The sequence below is a fragment of the Sphaeramia orbicularis genome, chromosome 8 (assembly GCF_902148855.1).
Source record: "Sphaeramia orbicularis chromosome 8, fSphaOr1.1, whole genome shotgun sequence".
Classification (NCBI taxonomy): domain Eukaryota; kingdom Metazoa; phylum Chordata; class Actinopteri; order Kurtiformes; family Apogonidae; genus Sphaeramia; species Sphaeramia orbicularis.
In genome coordinates, this window is record NC_043964.1 from 42,606,488 (window position 1) to 42,628,975 (window position 22,488).

General features: G+C 39.4%; 2 protein-coding genes across 2 annotated transcripts in view; one reads left to right on the forward strand and one right to left on the reverse strand.

Moving 5' to 3' along the window:
- Nucleotides 1–568: 568 nt before the first annotated feature.
- On the reverse strand, nt 569–2,531 carry fmc1 (formation of mitochondrial complex V assembly factor 1). The gene is made up of 2 exons (XM_030140509.1): nt 2,359–2,531; nt 569–1,207 (listed from the first exon to the last, which is right to left on the reverse strand). Exons 1-2 carry the CDS (start codon nt 2,485–2,487, stop codon nt 1,004–1,006), a joined length of 333 nt encoding a protein of 110 aa, XP_029996369.1. The 5' UTR covers nt 2,488–2,531; the 3' UTR covers nt 569–1,003.
- Nucleotides 2,532–8,155: 5,624 nt separating this feature from the next.
- Nucleotides 8,156–22,488, forward strand: part of grin2ba (glutamate receptor, ionotropic, N-methyl D-aspartate 2B, genome duplicate a) — a 177,722-nt gene continuing 163,389 nt past the window's right edge. The window contains 3 exon segments of the mRNA XM_030140426.1: nt 8,156–9,206; nt 12,456–12,611; nt 15,401–15,508. Of these exon segments, the coding sequence (XP_029996286.1) occupies nt 15,482–15,508 (27 nt within the window). The 5' untranslated portion in view covers nt 8,156–9,206; nt 12,456–12,611; nt 15,401–15,481.

Genomic DNA, 22,488 nt, shown 5'->3' on the forward strand with positions numbered 1-22,488 from the left:
GGCAGGCATGGGTGCGCGTCTTACTCCCTGTGTCACTGTGCGTTGCTTTGCTTCAGGGCTAGTCTATTTAAATTCACACTGAAGGCAATGTTAGTCACCACTGGAGAGTATACGTGGAAACAGGGGGGGGTAGAATTAAATGCAAAAAGTAGGATGTATGAGCCTGAAAAGCTAAAGTGCTGTATGAGAGAACTGCGGACAGATGAACCCAACAGAGAAAGAGGAAACAAAAATGTCTCTGTTGTTTTGGAAGATATCTTACTACCAATGTTCACCTTCCTTGACTTTTCAGACTTTAAGATAACTTCTGATCTTATGAGCCATGAGGCTGGCAGTGTAGGCCAGTTCAGTTGTGTTTTGATGAACAGCTCAGGTGCTCTTGTTTGTTACTCATGTGAATGAAGCATTACAACAGATGGCCATGTATTCCTCAGTGGATAAACTGTAAACTAACTGTTCAAACTGCTGTGACACTGTCCAATCCCATGTGACTTTACAAATTCATGTTACTTAACTCCTGCAGCAATATGTTTGCTTATAGGTGTAATAATGCTCTTAAAACACGAAGTAGAGCAGTAATGAATACTTTAATGGAACAAATGAGTCAGAATAAAAGTGTCCTAACATAACCAATCTCACAGTTTGGAAAACTGCCAAAGCACAAACAACAGTTGTGGTTAAGCTGCAGTTTACAGTATATTTACAGCTCAGATTTTTTTTTTTTTCTAAATCTCAGCTTATATTTACACAGTTGCTTTACAGACACTCAGATCAAATGCTTATCATAACTTCTCTTCTTGAACACTGAACATAACAATGCAGTGGAGTCCCCCCCATATCAGTCCATAACGGCACCATCTCCTGTTGTCTGCCAGGCTTCAGACAAAAGATTATCCCTTTGAAATTGACTTTACATTTGGTAAATTATACAAGGCCAGATGGATCAGCCAAATACAAGTCATTTTGGGGAGATCCTGAAGATTCTCCCACTCCTCCCACATCCTCACTTCTCCCAGCCTTTTCCTCCAGGCTGATTTGGCAACCTGAGGCCCACTAGATGAGCCACTTCCTCTGGACTGCGCTCTCCTTTCCCATGGTAAAGGTTGTGTAGGATCAGGTGGTTCCTGGTAGATGACAGCAAACACAGGTATGTTTGTGAGGCATGGAGTGCCTCCTGCTGGGCACGGCAGTACCTTTCTCCTGTTACCTGTGAATGTGAAAAAGACATTATTAAAAAGTTGTTTTTACTTTTATTACTAAAGATATTACCAGAGAGAAAAGAAAGTCAATAATTTATGAAAACTGGGTCAGCTGTAAACAAATCTGCACATATGGAAGGGCTTCCCCCAAAATGTTTTTGCCCTACTGTAGTTATTACTACTAAAGACACAGTAAACATTTGGCCCAGTCCCTATAGAGGTCAACTTTCCCATATACATTATGGCCTTTGGGTCTCTCATGAGCTGCGACAAATACACACTGACAAGCTAGACTTCCTCCAAGCTGTTTTGCTTCAGTGACTGCACATGTATTCAACTACGCCGCTAAGCCACGTTCCCTCATGCGTGCATAATACAAGCTTTAAGCCTATATGCTTAAATATGCCTTCACTTCATCAGGGAGATGTACTGTGCAAAAGCCCGCGATAATAAGTACTGGACGAGCATTTCATGTGTAAGATCATAGGTTTAACTCTGAATAGTCCATTAAAATAACGAATTCGATATTAGCATAAACAAAATGTCATGTTTAATGAAAGTAATATTGCAATAAAAAAACTTAGTGGAAATGTGGTCATTTGTTTTCTGAGCCACATACACACTGTATGCAAATTTAAAAAATGACTACTTTGACAGAAACTAATTATTCTTTTGATTTCTATGAATGAATATTACTACAAGTTGGTGTGTAGTCCTCGTCTTATAAAGATTTGTTTAAGATTTAATTTTATGCTATTCAGGTTGACAAATGAAAAGGGATATTATTTTTTATTATCATTAAGGGATTATTACTTTTACCAACCTAATTATATCATTAGCAAATAGCTCCTGTTAGCATGCCCTTCTATCTGTCACCTTGCTTTCAGTCGTGACTTGTACATATTGGGAAATTGGCAATAACTGTATTGGTAATCTCTATTAGATCCAGTCCCACGTTTCGTTAAAATTTGACGTGCATAGCTTAATGTTACCATACGCAACAAGTTTAATAAGAGCTGTAAAAGTCCGTAGGTTAGCTAATGCTAGCCATGCCATTTCTATGCAGTCTAATAGCAGTGTGCTAACACAAGTGCTAACGTGCTAGCACATATTAGCTGAAACGCAGTTAAGTAAACAAGCGAAAAAAGCAGGAACTTGCCTTGTTTTTACGAAACTGATCCATAACATAGTTGTAGGCCAATGACTTTTTATATTGTGGTCCCTGAATAGCACGTAATTCTTTCAGTATTCCTCTGCAAACTCGCAGAGGTGACGATAGTGTTGCCATCTCTGATATCTGTGTCTGTGCAGACTCAGAGCAGTCGAACCAGGCATTTTCAATCAAACACCGCACAGTCGAACCGGATCTAGTGACCACAAGGAGGCGACACAAGCCGATCTTAAGTTCCGGCACAGGTGTAAGTGCAGTTGACGACTCCCTGTTGAAGTTGGAAGGTGAGGAGATTGTAATTTATAGTGTTCACAGCCAGACTGCAAAGAAGTGCACGCATGTTCAGCTTAATGCATGTTATATGAACATGTTCAGCTCCACCGCTGTTGTTAATTTGTGTTCATTACTTCACCTTTGTTGTCACGGGACTGCACCAGCAGAGCGTTGTAATTATGGGGTTATAGTCCTGTTAGGACTTTGAAGATCTTTAGCTCCTTTTTCACGTGTAATTAACACACATGTGGAAGCAAACAAGAGAGTAAAGTCACTGGTCAAAGGTGCAAAACAAACTAATAAGAAAAGCAACACAGTGTGACATAGTAGTGTTCTGTCATTTTTTTTCTCTTTTTTTCTTTCATATTGGATTGTCTATTCTTTGATCAAATCCAGGTTAAACATGTCTAGAACCAAGCTTAAGCAGAGATGGGGTCCATTTCAGCCCTGCCTGTTTGTGGAGGCCCATTTGGAATCAGCAGAGGATTAACCCTCAGTCACCTTTTGAGTTTTGTTCACATGGATTCCACCTTCAGCTTCAGTGTAAGGTAATTCAAATGTGTTGAACAAGCCTAAAATGTGTTTCTCTAAACTTTGTCACACTCCACTTGTCATGGACACTGCATGTACAATACCACAGACTTTAGTTTGCTGATGACACATAAGTAACCAATCAAATTACCTTACAATATCTCTACGTCTCCCACTCTTGTTTTTGTCATTTTTGCGTAAATTCCTGAAGCATGGACTGATCTGAAATACAAAATACAGGTTTTGCTGTGAAAATGAACTTATGTTGACAAAACTGTGTTGTTCACCTCACATTAGTACACAGATTATGTTAATTTAGGTCATGGTATCCCAAAGAGAAATAATGTGGTTATATGGTAATATGGTTAAAAATGGCATAGCCTTTAGTAGCTGCAGTATTTGTGGAGATACACTGCAGTCTTTACATTTGTTGTTTGTCTCTAGCTTTGATGTGGACACTTGTGAGCGGTGATCTGTCACCATAGCAACACTGAGTTTAGCTTAGGGCAAAATGGAAAAGATAGGATCAGTTTTGCTTTTTTTCAACAATGAAATTCAGGTGAACTGAAAGTCCTTTAATGCTTTGTCTGTGTTTTTATGAACTGGAGGATAGTGCATGTTTAATCAGTCAGAGCTGATAAATGATGCTTTATGTGGAAAACAAAGCACAGACCTTTGCATTTACTATGAAATATAATTTCAGTGGTGGAAAGTACTTTTACTTAAGTATTTATAATTTATTTATTACCATTTATTTGAGTATTTCCATTTTATGCAGCTTCATTCCTCCACTCCACTATATTTTGAAGGAAATATTTTACTCATTTGATATTCTTAGTTACTTGTTACTTTTCAGATGCCAATTTTGCACAGTGGATATATTACAAGTTTTAAAACAACACTTTTTTTGTCTCCTTTTATAATAAATCATGCTTGGATGTTAAACAGACTGTTGGAAGTTATGCTGTAAATTGTATAAGGAACCGTCCTACTTAATGCATCATGGAATATATTTCTGTTTACATTAAGAACTGATCCAAAAGCAGCTACAATAATGTAATAATAATATGACAGACAAGTGCCTAGAAGTGCTTTCCTCGGAGCAGAGTTGACCAAAAGGGTCACAGCTCAAGTTTTATTAATTCAGAGGTCAAGTCAAAATCAGTCTCAGGTTTTTATTTATTGTCACTTTCATCATCTTGACCTTCATCTTCAAATGAAGATGGATTTCAATCAGAAAACCCAATCCTATATAAGACTAGGTATGAAGTAGTTAAGTAGATAGTTTTGATGTTAGATGTAATAATAAACGGTGTATGGACACAAATATTGGGACACATCACACCTACAGTTTATTGGACTCCCCATTTTTGTTGATTTGAAATATTATCATGATAAAAATGTTCAATAATTATGATGATAAATGTCAAATTAACATACATTTTTTTTTTTTAGTTTAAAACCTGTTTTTTTTTTTTCTGAGTCAGAGCTAAAGAAATCAGACTTACTTGAGGTATAAAATGATTATTTATTGCCCGAATGTGACAATTATGTGATAAATTTTAAACATTGATAATGCATAGGCAACAACAAACTTTAAAGAATTTTCTAAGAATTTACATGACAGTATAAACAAAATTTAACCATAAATATAAAGTAAAAAAAGTTCTTTGGATTATTATCTCTATATAAAATTATATCATGACTTTGTCTTCATTTCTTGGTAATCCAGCCCCATGTTAGCGAGGAAACACCTGAAATTAGTGTGTTCCTGTAGTTTTGTCCATGTAATGCATCAGTCATAGGGATCAAACTGTACTTTAATCCTCAATATTTTGTCAGCAGTTCCTGCTGATTTATGTATTTCTACTTAGTTAGGATTCTTTATGTAGGACTTTTACTCATAATAGTGTTTTTGTCTTGCTGCACCTTTACTTTACTTGAGTAAAGGATCTTCTAGTGGTGGTTAAAGTATGTAAGTATCTAATGTTTCTGGTTTGTGTTTGTGAAAAAACTGCTCAAATGTGACCTCCCGACTCAGTGAATTAAGCATACACCAAAGGGGAAAGTGAGCGGCAATGGCAAGAGGAGAAATTATACATTATTTTCTGAAGGATTCTTTTCTGTGTACACTACCAGGCAAAAGTTTGGACTCACCTGGTTTTTCTTTATTTTTATGACTATTTCCATTGTAGATTCTCACTGAAGGCATCAAAACTATGAATGAACACATATGGAATTATGTAGTTTAAAAAGGTGGGACAAAACTCAAAGCATGTTTTATATTTTAGATTCTTCAAAATAGCCACATTTTGCTTTTATTACTGCTTTGTGCATTCTTGGCATTCTCTTGATGAGCTTCATGAGGTAATCACCTGAAATGTTTTCCTAAAGTCTGGAAGGAATTCCAAATGATGCTGAGCACTTGTTGACCATCTGTGGTCCATCTCATGTCATTTAAATAAGAAGGTGAGTCCAAACTGTTGCCTGGTAGTGTATTTGTTTTTATAATGCATATGAACACATCTAGACCATCATGTAACTCTTCACTGACAGGAGAAGCCACAGTGATACATACCTGTGAGCTTTGCCCAAACTTTTGTCTCAGACAGATTTGCATCATAATATTAGTAATACAATATGAAAGTAGATCAGAATGACTCTCAGACACTTTGTATTTGTATTGTTTTGCATATTATTCTGTATGTGCATGTTGCTGGATGCTGTTGTTGATTTGCGGGAGGTATGAAGTTGCTGTCCAGAGGTTGATGTCCAGAAACAACAAGAACAAACTAGAAAACCAACTAGAAAGTCCAGGCAGAGGGCAGGGTCTCGGAAGGTCAATACACAACACACCAACAGAGGATCAGGGGTGATGACTGAGAAAGACTATGACTGTATGGTTGTTGAATTCTGTAATTGGATAAAAGTAGCACCTTGCACAGCTTTAAATTCTGAGGCAGAGATGTAACCCTCCATAGTCGGCTGTTTAGACAAAGCTCACAGGTCTCCGGAGTGGACACTCCAGCTCCACGTTCCCAGTGTTCCCAGTGATCCTGAAATCATGTATTGATGATTGACTCTAGGGGGAGCCAGTCTCTTATCAGTTTCACACACCGGTTTGGTTCCTCGACATTTGTTGGAAGGCACCCCTCTCCTCCTCCTCCTCCTCTCCATCCCTCTCTCTCTCTCTCGCTCTCTCACACTCTTTCAATGAATACTAATGCAGTGAGTGGGCCCACCTCCCTACCTCCCATCTTTTTTTTTTTTTTTTTTTTTTGCAGGGATGGGCGGGAGAGGGGAGACAGCGATTCCAGCTCAGTATCCTTCCTCATGAGGCAGGCAGTGCTTGACTAGCAGCAGCCCCAATGCCTTTTTTTTTCTCTCCCACTGAGCAATATTGGTGATACTGTGCGTTGCTGCTGCTGCAACAATGTCTAACCTGTGTGAGTGGCACGTATTATCAGACCAGAGCTGAAAGAGAGAGGAGAGGACATCTGTGCCTGCTTTTTGTCATCTGGATGGGAAGTCTTTTTTGGGAGGAGAGACAGAAGAAAGCAGAAGGCAGCCGGGGAAGGGGAGCAACTGGCAACAGCCAATCCCCCCTTCCACATAAAGACTGTAGACAACGGAGGCCACTGGAGTATTTGCTTTTATCTTTCGTTTTTTGTTCTTTTTTTTCCTCATCGCGCTGCTGGGAGGTGCTTTATCTTTTCATTTGCTTGCTCTCTCGGTCCTCTGTCTTCTCATCTATTTTGCCATTTACCTGGTCAACAATTTCTTCTATTTATGAGCCTGACAAGGAGGGAGAGAGAGGCAGAGAGACAGAGACAGAGAAAAAGAGAAAGAGGACGGGGATTTTTTTTGCCCCCCCTTTTCTCCTCTTTTTTTCCTCCCCTCTCTTCATTCATTCTTCCTCTTCCCTCTCCATTGCTATCACTTCCAGCCTTTTCTATCTATCCCTGTGCAGCCCACGCTCCCTCCCTCCGTCGCCTCCCTCCCACCTCCTCCTCCTTCTCGCCGCTGCTGCCGCTCCACTCACTGTGCACCCGTAACTTTGGCTACTTTTTGAATCCACCAGTGTTTTTAATTTTCTCACCTTAAGACAAGAAAAGCATAGAAGTATAAATTGGCTTGCTTTGTATTTTCTATTTTTTCACTTTTGTACCTTTTCCTATTTTCCCCACCCTTTCTCTTTTTTCCTCCTACCATCCTATGCATCTTTTTTGGGGGCGATTCTTAATTCTAACTCTAGGTAGGTCTATTTAGTGTTTAGTGTCTGTCTCAAAGTCTTGTTTCCTTTTCTGTGTGTCTTGTGTGGGATCCACATTTATGAAGCACACATAAACACACATACAAACACACACATATACACACTCTCACCGGCCTACAGTCTAGCTTAACCATGGCTCCCCTCCCATCTGGCTCTCAGCTGATTCTTGCCTCATGCCATGTCATCCTCACGTCACTCTCCCGTTAGCGTTCTATAATCTGTGCTCCTCACATGATCCTTCTTCTTCTTCTTTGTTTTTTGTTCTCCTCAACCAAAACTCCACAGTTGACTCATCAAGCAAAGCACCAGTTGTCATCATTAAACCACATTTCTTTTGACTCGCCTTTCATCAAAATGATCCAAAATGCCCCTTTTGCCACACACCATCCTCCTCACACACCCTTCTTGCCACCATGTACACCCAAAGACATCTAAACCTTTATTTCTTCACATTCATTCTGATATGCAAATGGACACCATTAGCAAAGTGTTCAAGTTTCCCTGCTCTGTGTTTATTGGGTGAAGGTCAAACTGAGCAAGGCCTAATTCGCCGTCGCTCCGAAGCCAGTGATCGTCCGTTCTGTCGGGGTGTCATCTGTGTTTATACACTCCTTCTTTTTCCTCTGCCCTCCTTTCCTCTCTCTCTCCCTCGCCCTCTCTCACTCTCTTTCTGTCTCTGTCCCCCATCTTTCTGAACTGCCTCTCATTCCTGCAGACAGACACACACAAACACTCAAAGAGAATGGACTAGAAAAAAACACTGGCTTTATCACCCAGAGGATTTTTTCTCCCTGTTTTTTTTTTTTTTTTTGTTGTTGTTTTGCCATAATTTTTCACTCACTTTTGCTTCAAGCTCGAATCTCTTTAATCACCTCTTTCTGTTTTTTTCCCCCCTCTCTATCACTTCCAGCCTCTTGTCCCCACTGATTTGATCCACTCGTTGATTTATTTCTTGTTTCATTTTTTTTCCTTTTTTCTTTTGGCATCTAAAACATTTCATTTTCTACCTCAGATCACAGATCTTTGACTGGGCTTGCGTTAGAGAGGAGTATCTATTTATTTTGGTGACGTAATTTTCCAGCTCATCAATTTTATTACTCTTTACTGAAATACAAAGGGCAGGTTGTTCATGAATATTTATGAGCATTTTAGAAAAATAGACGCTTAAAGGATGTAAAGAATTAACTGAATCATTTGGTGTGTCTGTGTGTGTGTATGAGAGAGAGATGTGTGAGCTACAGAGAGGCACAGAATTAGATAGATGCATAGCAAAGTGAAGCAAACCACACAACTCATTTCCTTGTCCATCTCCTTTTGTATATTTCCACCTTTTTTTTCCAAAGGAGATTTAATGCCTCTCCTCTACATTGCACGAAGATAATGGGAAGTGGGACTTTTTGAGCAGCCGGCACAGTGCTAAAAAAGGCACTCTGGATATAGCTGTTCTCCTGTGGAATTACCCTTTAAATCCTGGATTTGGTTCCATTTGAAAAAAAATTAACAATTATCAAAAACTGTCCTAAATTCGGGACTTAATTTTTTTTTTTTCTTTTTGATATTTTCTTCTAATGGACTGAAGCTGATTTCAATATTTCCTTTTCAACTATTGAATCTTTAATGGGATTTCACTAACACGGATTAAAGACTCAAGCAACATCTTTGTCTATTAGTTGGTGTAATAGTCAGGATTTCTTGCAGTTTTCTCCGGCCTACCAAACTGATTAAATTAAAGTATTTCTCAGTGTTAAGGGTTAAATAGGTGAGTACAGAGCTTTGAATCCACACATGCTCTTGCTGTTGCATGTTTTGGATGATGTCAACTTGATGTGAGATGTCAATGATAAATAGTTTTTTATCATAAGCTTTAATTTTTGCATGCGTGAGCTTGAAGAGACATTCTGAATGTTTATGTGTGCACAGTATGAGGGTTGGGTGCAATTCAATGGATATTTACCGATTATTCGGTCGGATCCATTAATCCTTCCTAGTTTTTCCTTCAAGCCTTTATTTCCCTACATGTTAATCCCATACATATGTGTACAGTGATGCAAAAAATGTATCTTGCAAGTTGAAATGAATATTTTATCTTGAGATTTGTGCTCTCTTCACCTGATGAAATAGTTACTTGTGCCTATCAAATCACCTGATCAGTGCAGCTCCATTTAAAGCGGAGGAGTGTGTGTGTCGTGTGTGTGTGTGTGTGTGTGTGCACGCGCTAGCTTCACAAGAATACATACACAGATCAATAAAGTAATCTACATGAAGAGACAGAGCGCATTGCTCATTTCTCAATGCAATTATTTGTATTTTTTTCTGCTAAAAAAGGGGCTTCACAGAAAGAGAATGACAGCGTAGCTCATCTCTGAAGCCGCAGTATTGTGTTGGAATGAGATCTTTAGTCTGGGTCTGCAGCAAAACGCACATTCACATCCACTCTGCCTTCCACACACATGCACACACATCTATCCATCTTAGGGATGGCGGTGATTGACCCCTTTTCTCTGATTAACTTTCCTATCATTTGGCTGACAGCAGTTTGGATTTATACAGAGTGTGTATGCGGTATCACAGTCAAGGTGACAGCTCCGTTACCTGTGAAACCCACCTGGGACCTGCTCTCATAACCCGGGACCATTACCCATTCTGCTCGGTGCTCTTGGCACACATGTGACCCCTGTAGCCTATCTACAGATGGGCACTTAAGCCTAGGTAGTCTGTCAAAGCTGTCACAGCTGCCACGCTGCAAAATGGTCGTCTCGAGTGCAAACCCTGACACACGGCTCACTGCTTGCTTTTTTTATTGTAATGATCACTGAAATAGTACATGCCAGTTTTTATGAGCAGGTGAAACACTTTCTGCTTGAGCGTTATTGTCTTGTCAAGGCGGTTGTGGCAAAAATGGATGGTGATGCGACTGTCCTGCTTAGACAACTGCCGTTGGTACAGTTGATTTGACTAGTGTTACACAGATGATGCCGATGGCATCTGCGCCGGTCCTTCAGAGCATGGTTTGGTGGTAGATTGAACATTGTTGTCCAAATGAATAGTCTTGATGATGGACACAGCTGAGCATTACCTCTGTACAGATCAGTGAACTGCTGGAGAGCATGGCAGATGCATTAGCTGTTTGTCAAGTTTTGGAACATAAATTCCCCCAAAAAACACTAAAAATGCAGGTTTTTTCCAAATGAATTACAGGATCCATTACATTTCCAAGTTGCATATTTTGTGCAAATGATTGTTTCTGCCAGATAGGCTATCGCGTCCCAGTTAATGTGTAATGTAATTCTAAAAATGAAAGTCTACCCTCATTCTGAATGAGTAATGCCGGTGTAAACATTGCCTCTGAATTTTATGGAACAATAAATCAGTTTATGACAGGGCACTACAACGTATTTCAGAGGTCTTGTCAATTTTTAGTGTCTGAAACTGTCTCATGCCAAATGCTGACGTAAAAAAAAAAGATGAAGTCTGCCAGAAAGTCTTCAAACAGAGCTTAAGAGATTTCATAAGCACTGTGTTTGCAGTCGTCATTGATAAACAGGCCAGGAAAGGAGACAGCAGGGGCTAAGGAGATTCATAATCCTATCCCCTCTTCCCACTGATTCTCTTTGTGTCTCTCCTTCTCCCCATGTGCTACCTAATGAGACAGCAATACAACTCCTCCGTCTGAGTTCTGAGCACCGCATGCACCTTAATGAAACCAGCAATTCGACTAACTAACTTCCTCTTGTGTTCATACCTGGGGAAACCTGTAAATGTCTAACCTCGGCTTATGAACCCCAGAGTGCAGCATGAGTGAAAGCCTCAGATTTGTGTGATTCCGCCCAGCCACCTCGTCCGTCATCTCGTTAAACTGAATGAACTCAGCTCGTAATGTTCGGCAGCTTGTCTGAATCCCCCTCGACCATTAGTGCGCGAGCAGGAAGCCTATGTGGAGCGACTTAAAAAGTACATCTCGATTTTTATTGGCACCATATTCACTTCAAGCGAGAGGAATATGGGTCATGATCTGATATAAAAAGGCTATTCAATAATTCATCGGCCCTGATTAGGACGACTTGTATCAGCCCAGACAGTGTCCATGAGAAAGGGTGGGAGTGTGGAGAGAGATAGGAAGCAACATTTTTATTTATTTATTTTTTATTTATTTTTTGGCTCCTTTGTGGGATTAGCACGAGCTATGGAACAAGCCAGTAAGCGGCGTGGGCCTTCTTTGATGTTTTAATCTAAGTTCACCTCAACTGTGACGTGTGTGTTTGTCTGTGATCACATGTTACAGTGTGTACATGTTGTGTGAGGTCCATCAGTCTATTAAATATGAAAAGTACAATCTGTTACCCTGCAGAGACTGCTTTATTATTCATCAACATATTTCAGTTAATCATTTATTTACCTAAAGTGTGACCCGTGCTCTCCCCTTGAATTCTGAAGCTCGTACGGATATCACATGTTCATGATATACGACTTCTATCTTCAGGATTAATAGAAGCTATTTATTATTCTTCTGATCTAGTGGATACTGTAGTTTAAGGGGGTACAGAGAGACAATTTAGTACTACAGTACATTTGGAGGCAATGTATTATTTATCATACTGGGCTGAATTTTTGCTCAAATCACTTTTATCCCCAGTAAAACTGCGCACACACACACGCACACACACACACACACACACACACACACACACACACACACACACACACACACACACACACACACACACACAGAGTTCACTAACAGGAGTTGTGAGATGCATTTAAACAGATTAAGGCACAGATCCATTGTTTTTATGGCACTGGAATGGCCTTCACAGTGGATTTGGATTATAAACAATAAAACAGAAAGCTGTGTTGTATTGCACTAAAGTGGCCCTAATTTAATCTAATTTATTAATTCCAAGGGGAGCGGGTCGGAGGTCACATGAAGCGCAGTTTGGTTTTATTTGAGTCGAACTGCCAGCGACCTGCCTCTAACCCTCTGTCCTCCCTGTTCCCTTTGCAATAACAGACTGGCCAACGTCAGAAAAACAAGCGACGCTGAGCATCTTTTCGGAGGAGCGAAGGGGAGAACAAAAGTGAAGCTGCTCCTGTGGAGTACAATTACCTCGAAATTGCTGCTTTGCCCTCTTGACCCGCTGAGGATTTTTTTGTACCTAAAACTGCTGTGAGTTCCTTTCGCAAATCAACACTTTGAAAGGATTACAGTGTGATTTGGAAAAGAGATGAATGCTTAGCAACGCCAGCCTCATTTTTTAATCTCGCCCCTTCCATTCCTGAACATCTGTATGTGCTACAACAAACCCCACACACCTAATGAGCTGTCCTGGTACTGAGGTGTAATTCAATTAATCACAGCGACTAAGACACATCTATTTGATAAAGTGCGGCTGGTTTGAGCAAACAAACCTGCTGGTGAAGTGACACCTAAAAATGATAAAGGGTTGGTTTAGTCCCATGACCATTTTACTCTTTTCTTCTGAGTTAATTAAACTCATCTTTCTGTAAACTGACTAATAATGTTGACAGGTGGTCTCATTCCAGGTGATTAGATTTGTCTCTGCAGAGAAATAAACATCTCTAAATCAATGTTTCAGTGTCACAGTATGATGAACCATATATTTAATTGCTTTGTTCAACAGATTTTATATGATTTCTGACTTTAGGACAACATTACATAACTTTTGAGCTTCTTTTTTGTTTCACTTTGAGAAAGGTGACGTTTTGGTACCACTGTAGTTGAATTGTTTATATTTGAGCTCCAGAACTATTGACTTTTTTGTGTAGGTTGTGGTATGACCTCAGGGTTATATTAAAAAGTGTAACCACAATATATTTTTCCATATACAGTATATTTATATTAATATGTGTCACAACATGTGATTTGATTTGAAGAGTACGTTAGTAACAGCCAAAGGATAAAGAAAAAATGTCCATTAGCTAAACTTTAGAAAATTAACACAAGGAACTGTTTTCATGTATAAAGACAGATGCATTACTATTTATTTAAAGAAAATATAAAGTTTACTGTTTTGGAGAGTAGATTTCTCTATTAATGAGGTGAATACGACATTATGTCCATCAGCGTCCATGTGTTTTTACATTCAAAACCAATTTCAGAGTTCATAAGGTGCACTTGAATGCACTATGGATTCCCTGTTCCTGGTTGTGCTGTGAAGTGGCTCCACACCACAGGAACCAGAACAAAAGCATTACATCTACAAATGACTTGAAAATGCAGTGCAGACTGTTTTAAACGTATGACACACATTTACTGAAAAAAAAAAAGTGAAAATCTGCCTGTATGTAGCATATTTACAGGGTGGGGAAGCAAAATTTACAATGAACATTTAGTTGTTTTTTTCTCAGCAGGCACAACGTCAATTGTTTTGAAACCAAACATATATTGATGTCATAATCATACCTAACACTATTATCCATACCTTTTCAGAAACTTTTGCCCATATGAGTAATCAGGAAAGCAAACGTCAAAGAGTGTGTGATTTGCTGAATGCACTCGTCACACCAAAGGAGATTTCAAAAATAGTCGGAGTGTCCATAAAGACTGTTTATAATGTAAAGAAGAGAATGACTATGAGCAAAACTATTACGAGAAAGTCTGGAAGATACTATTAAAGAAGAATGGGAGAAGTTGTCACCTGAATATTTGAGGAACACTTGCGCAAGTTTCAGGAAGCGTGTGAAGGCAGTTATTGAGAAAGAAGGAGGACACATAGAATAAAAACATTTTCTATTATGTAAATTTTCTTGTGGCAAATAAATTCTCATGACTTTCAATAAATTAACTGGTCATACACTGTCTTTCAATCCCTGCCTCAAAATATCGTAAATTTTGCTTCCCCACCCTGTATTTCTTCTGTGTGATGGGCTGTTAGATTTACCCCCACAGGAATATTATATAAGCAAAATAAATCTTTATCTATAAATGAAATAAACCTGGGCTGAATTTATGTCTGTAAAAATAATAATAATAAACAAAAATATATATACATTGATCTTGCCAGTTTTTCAATGTCAAAAAATATATGCATGCACAAGTATTCTCTACTACAGATGGACAGTATTTTACAATTATCACTCAATCCTTTCATACATATTATTCCTCTATTTATCAGGGACATTGCAGTGAAACATAGTGAACTTATAAAACATCTGAAGTTCTGCACAAACAGTTTATAGCATTTAACTCATTTAACCCCCTTCCCTGTATGTACATAGTTTAATAGGGAATGTTAAAGCTGTGGGAGCTGAATTCAGGAGAAAAGCTAAAACAAAATTGTAAATGCATGCTTTCCCTCTTCAGCTTTCTCCTGTCAGTCCAAATCACAAGACTAAATATAAATACACATGAACCCGTACCCATTTCTTGCTGCTGTGGAAAAGAAAAGACCCTTTTCCAAGCTTCTGAGTCAAGAGATGGAGTAAAGAAGTAGACTCGCATCTTAAACAGCGATCAGTAATTAAAGATGTCACTCACATATTTAAGCCTCTACCTGAGTGAAAGTGATCAGCCAAAACCTCTTGTCACAGTGTAGATTTTCCATGACCCGACAATCCAGCAGATTTGTTGTTTCCTCTCAGACCACTTTTAATTGTAATGTACTGAATGATCAATATGGAATTTTTGTTTTGCTGTACACTGTAGGAAAAAAAAACACATTATATCACTGCAGTTTCATAGTCTTTACAGTAAGGATTGTACATCACTCTCATATTAAAGGATAATGACAAAAAATGTCAAAAAATGTAATGAAAAAGTCGATGCTCAACAAACTGTTTGTACAGTTTATTTGACAATCTACAAGCTAAACACTTCATTTTTTAATTTCTTACTTAAATACATTGCATTAATATGAAAAGCTGCACAATATGTGAATATTTATATTGGCCATTACCATGCAAGAATAAAATTTTCTTGTTATGTGTCATCTGCAGTTCAGCCTCCCTCAGTCTGAGGCTATGAGAGGGAGAGAGGAGTCCCAGGCTGTACCATCATGCTACTTCTGAGACGCCGGGATGAGACTTTGGCTGGCAAAACACAAGGTAAGATCATATTGATGCACAAGGCCTCAGTACAACTCCAGTCACTGTTACTTTTCTACCCGTAGAGCAGGGGTGTCGAACTCATTTTAGTTCAGTGGCCACAGTCAGCCCAATATGATCTGAAGTGGGCTGGACCAGTAAAATAATAGTAGTGAAAAAAGTAAAATTACATTAGGAAAACGTTTACATCCACAAAGTTTCATGAAATATGTGAATAACATGAGCAACCTGAAATGTCTGAAGAGATGCAAGTGCAATTTTAACAATATTCTGCCTCAGATTAAACACATATGCATTACAACTTACAGATCACAATGGATCTACAAATACATGAAACATTTAGGAACAGGCAGAATATTGATAAAATTCCACTTACTTCTCTTTAGAGATTTCAGGTTGTTTACATTTCTATCCATCCATTATCTGCTGCTTATACGGGGCCGGGTCGCGGGGGCAACAGTCTAAGCAGGGATGCCCAGACTTCCCTCTCCCCAGACACCTCCTCCAGCTCTTCCGGGGGGACCCCGAGGCGTTCCCAGGCCAGCCGAGAGACGTAGTCTCTCCAACATGTCCTAGGTCTTCCCTGAGGCCTCCTCCCGGCGGGACATGCCCGGATCACCTCCCCAGGGAGGCGTCCAGGAGGCATCTGAAGCAGATGCCCGAGCCACCTCAGCTGGCCCCTCTTGATGTGGAGGAGCAGCGGCTCTACTCTGAGCTCCTCCCTGGTGACTGAGCTCCTCACCCTATCCCTAAGGATGCACCCAGCCACCCTACGGAGGAAACTCATTTCGACTGCTTGTATTCCCTTGTATTCAAAAGCCCCTATGAAGAAGAAACAACTAAGGACCGTGACGTCGCCTGGCATGGCGCAGCCGGGGCCCCACCCTGGAGCCAGGCCCGGGGTTGGGGCTCAAAAGCGAGTGCCTGGTGGCTGGGCTTTTGCCCACGGGGCCCGGCTGGGCTCAGCCTGAAGGAGTGACGTGGGCCTGCCCTCCGGTGGACTCACCACTCACCGAGGGAGCTGTAGGGGCCGGGTGCAGTGTGGATTGGGTGGCAGTCAACAGCAGGGGGCTCGACAACCCGATCCTCGGATGCAGAGTTGTTAACATTTGTTCAGAATATTCACATTTTTAGTGAAAGGATCGTCTCTAAATGTAAACATTTTCACGTAATTTAACTTTTTTGTACTAAAAGAGAAAAATTTGGAGTTGTTATGATTGTATTTTACTGGTCTAATTAACTTGAGATTGAATTGGTCTGTATGTAGAACCTGAACTAAAATGATTTTGACGTCCTTGAGTGTTAATATCTTCAGTGTAATTTTTGAATTTCACAAATTCATCCCACGGGCCAGACTGGAGCCTGTGGTGGGCTGGTTTTGGCCCATGGGCCTTATGTTTGACACCTGTGCTATAGAAAAACCACTGAAACAGCTCATCTTATCTCACCTTGTGTGTGTGTTTGTGCATCTGCAGCTTCTCCCCACCACCCTCCTTAAAAGTGTGTACCTTTTTTTTCCCTTAAAGCTCAGTGATGGATGGTGTAAAACTTCGCAAGGCCTTTTTTGCTTTGTATCTCACGCCAGATTTGCTCGAGGGTCAGGATAATGGTTCAAGGTGGAGCCTACAGACGAATGGTTTAATCCCGGCTTTTTAGCACAGTGTGCACTTTGATCAATGGCATGCGTCAGCGCGTGGACGTTCAACCTGACCCAGCCCCTATCGACTATCGGCTTCATTTGCATCGCTCTACAGGAATTGATCAGGCAATTAAAGGATTTGTTGAATGAGATTTTTGTGGCAGAGGCGTGTGACCGTTTGGACGTCAGCTACTTGACTTGCATGTGTGAGTATGAAAGAGGGAGGGAGATACTAGGTATGTTTAGTGTGATAAGATAAAGGAAGACCTAATTCTCACTCTTCCCCTGTACCAAATTACACAGAGCGAATGCATTTGCCACAAGGGCCCATGAGAGGCCATTATCATATCAGCACCTTCCATCGTTTTATCATACATTCATCTCCTCTCTCCGTAGTGTTAAGCTTTTTAGAAAAATTGTCATTAAGTTGCACACAGTCATTTTTTTTTCTTCTTGGACATCCAGTGCTGCTCCCCCTCCCTCCTCTTCTTCTGCACTATTTATCAGCCGTGGCTTCTGAGAGTATCGGTGCAGAAAAAGTGAAGATTCTTTTTCTTTTTTTGTGTGTGTGATCTGGGCTGGTGGTTTTCTAGAAGTGGGGTGGGAGTAGAGTAGCGCAGACTATGATGGACTGTAAGCAGACTCCCAAACACTGCCATTACACTGTTACTCCTATTAAGTTTAAGCTGCAGCCTTAGCCCAGCAGCGGAGCAGCCAGTGCAGCTTAGTAATGAAGTGCCTGAGCATCAGCCTCAGCCTTCTGTCGTTAGCTGAAAGTCACACAGCTGCCTCGGCTAATGCTGACTCCGCACATTCCCTACTATTACCTTACGTCATAAAACATTACCATATAGATGAATTAACACTGCTGCTGAATCTCATTAACAACGCCGCCCCACCTTCTTTTTCACAAAACCAAGTATTTCTACTTATTATTCAAGTCCTGGCCGCTTCCTGCTCTTACATAAACAGTTTAGAAGAAGCACTGGCCAGGATAATAATTAAAATGAGGACATATGAGAATAATAATGTCTCGTGAGCTGTTTAAAGGCTTTATCTCTCACCCCCTGTGTACCTAACCTAAATGGGATTTTGACCCCTCATTATATCATGTGGCCTGTGCTACCGTTCAGTGCCATTAATTAAGTGCAGCAAGTCTTTTCTGGTCATTTCAGTCAAATCCAATTAACAACAGGCATTTATTTAGACTCCAGGAGGCCCCATGTCACTATTCATCTCAGAGGCACAAATACTGATTTTGGAAACACATTGACGCTGTAGTATTGCATCTGTGCATTATTTTTAGAATCACCTTTCTTCCCTTCTGATGTACAGAATGTAATTAACGGCAGATTTTGGTATTGAGGGGAAACGGTGAGATAAATGAGCACCTCTTGGGTATATCTGTCTTTCTCCTATAGTGTTTCTTCACGCTAATGTTCTATTCTTCTGCTGAATAGGCCAGTGTTTCTACGTGCTTATTTTGGGAGAATATTCAGTAATTGACATCATTCTTCTGTATGCTTTCGTGTTTTTTTTCTTCCCATCGAAGGAAAGGGTTTTTTTTCTTTTAGACTGTGTCTTCTTTAATTAGAGCAAATTGAAGTGACTGAGAGTTAGGAGGCTTTTGATGACAAGGAGGACAAGGGAGAGAAGAATAGGACTGAGAATAGGAAGAAAATGTTTTGGTGGTGGCTTATGGGATGTATAGTGGAGGATGGAGAGGGTGCAGCTGTGTGTTTCCTTAGGTAGACGACATCTTCTTATAGGCTGCTGTTGTGCAATCTGCTGCTTTGTCATGAAATGCAAAAGCAGTAGTTTCTTATGGGCGTATCTTATAACTTTCAAGACATTACAGAAGTCAGCCTCGGTCAAATTCTCTATATAATAAACTCCCATCAAATTGTTCAATTATGTTCAATTATCATCTAATTGAACGAACTTGTAAGATCAGTATCACAATCATACAGGGTGAATGTAAGTCTCTGGTGGTTATTTGGCTCCGAGGGATACAATCAGTTAGTGTTAATTGGATTTTAAGATCACGTGCTTTTAGCTTGACCTGAAAACACAGCCCGAAACCTGCGCGGTGCCATCGATTGGGTTGCAAAACAGCAGATCAATAGAGTTTCACTCATCCTCGTCTCCAGCGGCAGAGCAGTAACATAAGTCACCTGGAAAACGGCCTGCAGATCCGATCATTAGCTGAGCGCTGCACTTCCCAACATTTGCTTTGGTGGCATCTGTTATTTTCTGGCATGTCATCAGATGTGGCTGCGAACAGGGGGCTTCAGGTGCTGCCAGCATTTGTGCTTCAGTTGTCGGTGGGATACAGTGGAAATGCTGGATCGATCAGTCAATTATCCGATTGACAGCAGCATATCTCTCAGATGCTTTTTAATCAATTGACAGCTTGAGTCCTTTATCAAGGTAAAATGTCAACATTTACTATGTAATATGTACTGTAGCACTGTATATACAGCTGTTTGGCAAAGAAAATGACATTCCATAGTGTACTATGGAAACCTGTGAGGGACATTTTCACTTTTTCTTACATTTTGAAATACAAGAGATACAATTAGACAAATAATAGAAATGATTAATTGTATGCTTTAAAAACGATCTCTGTTGCAATAGCTATGGCTAATATTAGGTATATCGATGGGAATTAATGGCTTTGAGGGACGAAAAGAGTTAAAACAATCAAAATTGCACCTGTATTCACCTGTTTTGTGTCATTTGTTGATTAATTACTGTAACTTTTATTTTCATTAACCCTTAGATACGTAGAACCAAATGAATTTTCTCTACATTTAACCTTTCCTAAGTGTTTATCACCATTTATTGTTTTATGCTCCGAACTTCACATTTTTCAGATGAAACAAGGTGCTTTCTTATATTTAATTTAGTGAATATGTAGATGTGGATAAAAACTCAGTGTAAAAATGATGGTTACGTCAGAACAGAGAAAACGGAAGAAAAAGTCAAATCATTAACTGAACGTTAAAACATATGTTTACAACCACTGTTATTTGTCAAACTCCATGGGTTTTACTGGAGAATCAATGTTACAGATGATAATGGTGTTTCCATGTTCATTCCCAGCCTCTGAACGTCCAAATGGGTCATGTCTGATAACGATCAAAAGCTGAGAAACATTTAATTGTAGAATTATTTAACTGTAGTAATAGGATTAGTGGTTAAAAATGTATTAAGCATTTTTGATAGATAGAAGATTCTTTGACACATCTGACATTTAGTATTCATCACATTGGGTCCATATTAAAGTATTGAATGCAGGCTAATGTAACATGACGAGTGAAGACAGTCAAAGATAACTTCTGATAATAATAGTATCAGCTGACTGTTTTTTCAGCACAAACATATTGGTGCAGAAGAATGAAAAATGCATTATATTATAATAATATAATAACTGAATCATGAGGCCAGTGAATGATCACATCTACTTACGGAAGGATTTGTGTTTTATTTTTGTAATGTTTACATACTGAATTAGGTCACACACGTACTGGGATTGAAAAGAAGCAGCTTTTTATATTGTAGACCGTGAATATTGAAAGCACCTCTAAAGAAGAGAAAGACCGGTTATATTAGGAAACAGAAGCCATTTCTTACTACAGAAAGAAAACTCATGTACTGTGTCAAAATGAATCATAACATGAAGATTCACACCCCTGCTCAATGCATCATAATGAATTGTGGGTGTAACAGTTTGAGTTTTGCAGTGATATATTTTGTTAAACTGTTAATTCTTTAAAGCACTATTCTGCATTTTATTTAACAGTTTACATGCAGAGATTTGTGACCAGCAGTTCATTTTGGGTTTTGTTTAACCATACATAGAAGTGATATTATCTATGTAGAGGTTGTAAAAGTAATACATTTTTTTTACTTTATTTATTAGGGGCCATGTACAATTTTAAACATAAATTTTGCCGTTTGATGGATCGTACCAGAGTTCACCTGGCAGGGCACAAATAAAAAAGAAAAGACATACAGACAGATAACAAATAATACTTACAGACAAATACTTCCTACACACACACACACACACACACACACACACACACACACACACACACACACACACACACACATACACACTCACACATTTTGTCAGCAAAGACAAAAAAAGTTAAATACAGAGTTAAGTCAGTGATTGCAGATTTGAATGGTTTTCAGATAAATTTTTAGTTGGGATTTGAAACCATTTATGGAACTGCAGCTCCTTATGTCATCTGTTATTGCATTCCACTGTGTAGTGGTTTTGAAAGAAAAAGTAGATTGTCTGAAAGTTGTGTGGCATTGTGTAGTTGATTACAGTTATAAATAGACTCTATTCTGGTGGATCTTATATGACCAGCAGGGCGATTGCAAACAAAATCCAGTAGGGATGCAAGGGCCAGGCGGTTTAAAATCTTGTACACTCAAGACTCAAGTTGGAGAAGAGTCTAAAATTTTCAAAGCTCAGTAGATTATGTTTCTCTAGGATCTTGCAATGATGGTGGTAGAGTGGCTTTTTATCAAAGATTTTTGTAGCTTGTTTATATAGGGATTCTAGAGGTCTAATGGCAGATTCACTGACCTGACCTCAACAGATCGAGTAGGAGATATGTGAAAATATTAAAGCATGCATAAATACTAATCACATCAAACAGTACATTTTTGTTCAGGTTTTATGCACAGTGTGATCTTTACACTATGACTCAAAAGGAAATACGTCACCTTGCTTATAGTATGGTAAAAAAAAAAAAAAAGCAATATATTGAATCATAACCTTGTATCATACATGTTGCTGTGTAGGTTGTAGATTAATTTTGATGGTTATTTTCTTGTTTAGGTCTGTAAAATGTCAAAAAAAACTCAAGATGACATCCTCTGGGGTCTTGTTTGGTTCATAGCTCAAACCTATTCAGTTTGGTGTCATAGGGGAGGAAAGAGATGGAATCAGGAATGTTTTAGTTTTTTCTGATTAACAAAATGGTTGGTGATGAAGTTAATATTTGATGGCTCATCAATTAATTGAATATTCACTACAGCTCTCAAATTGTAATTGTAGGTTGTTGCCAGTACTTTGCCCTGCTGTGTATGCTCATGTTCCTGCATCAGGTTTGTTTTGTATGCAAGACTGCATTTCATCATCATTTTTTATGTGTGCCTGTATGTTGTTCAGCCTTGGTGTAATTCTGTTTTAATACTTCCATAAATGCACACATCTGCACAACACATGGCTACTAGCATGTACAGAACCGCCCCAGTGGTTGTGTTGTGGAAGCTTCAGCTGACTTGTTGTTTTCTTGCCTCACCTAGAGGTTGTGTT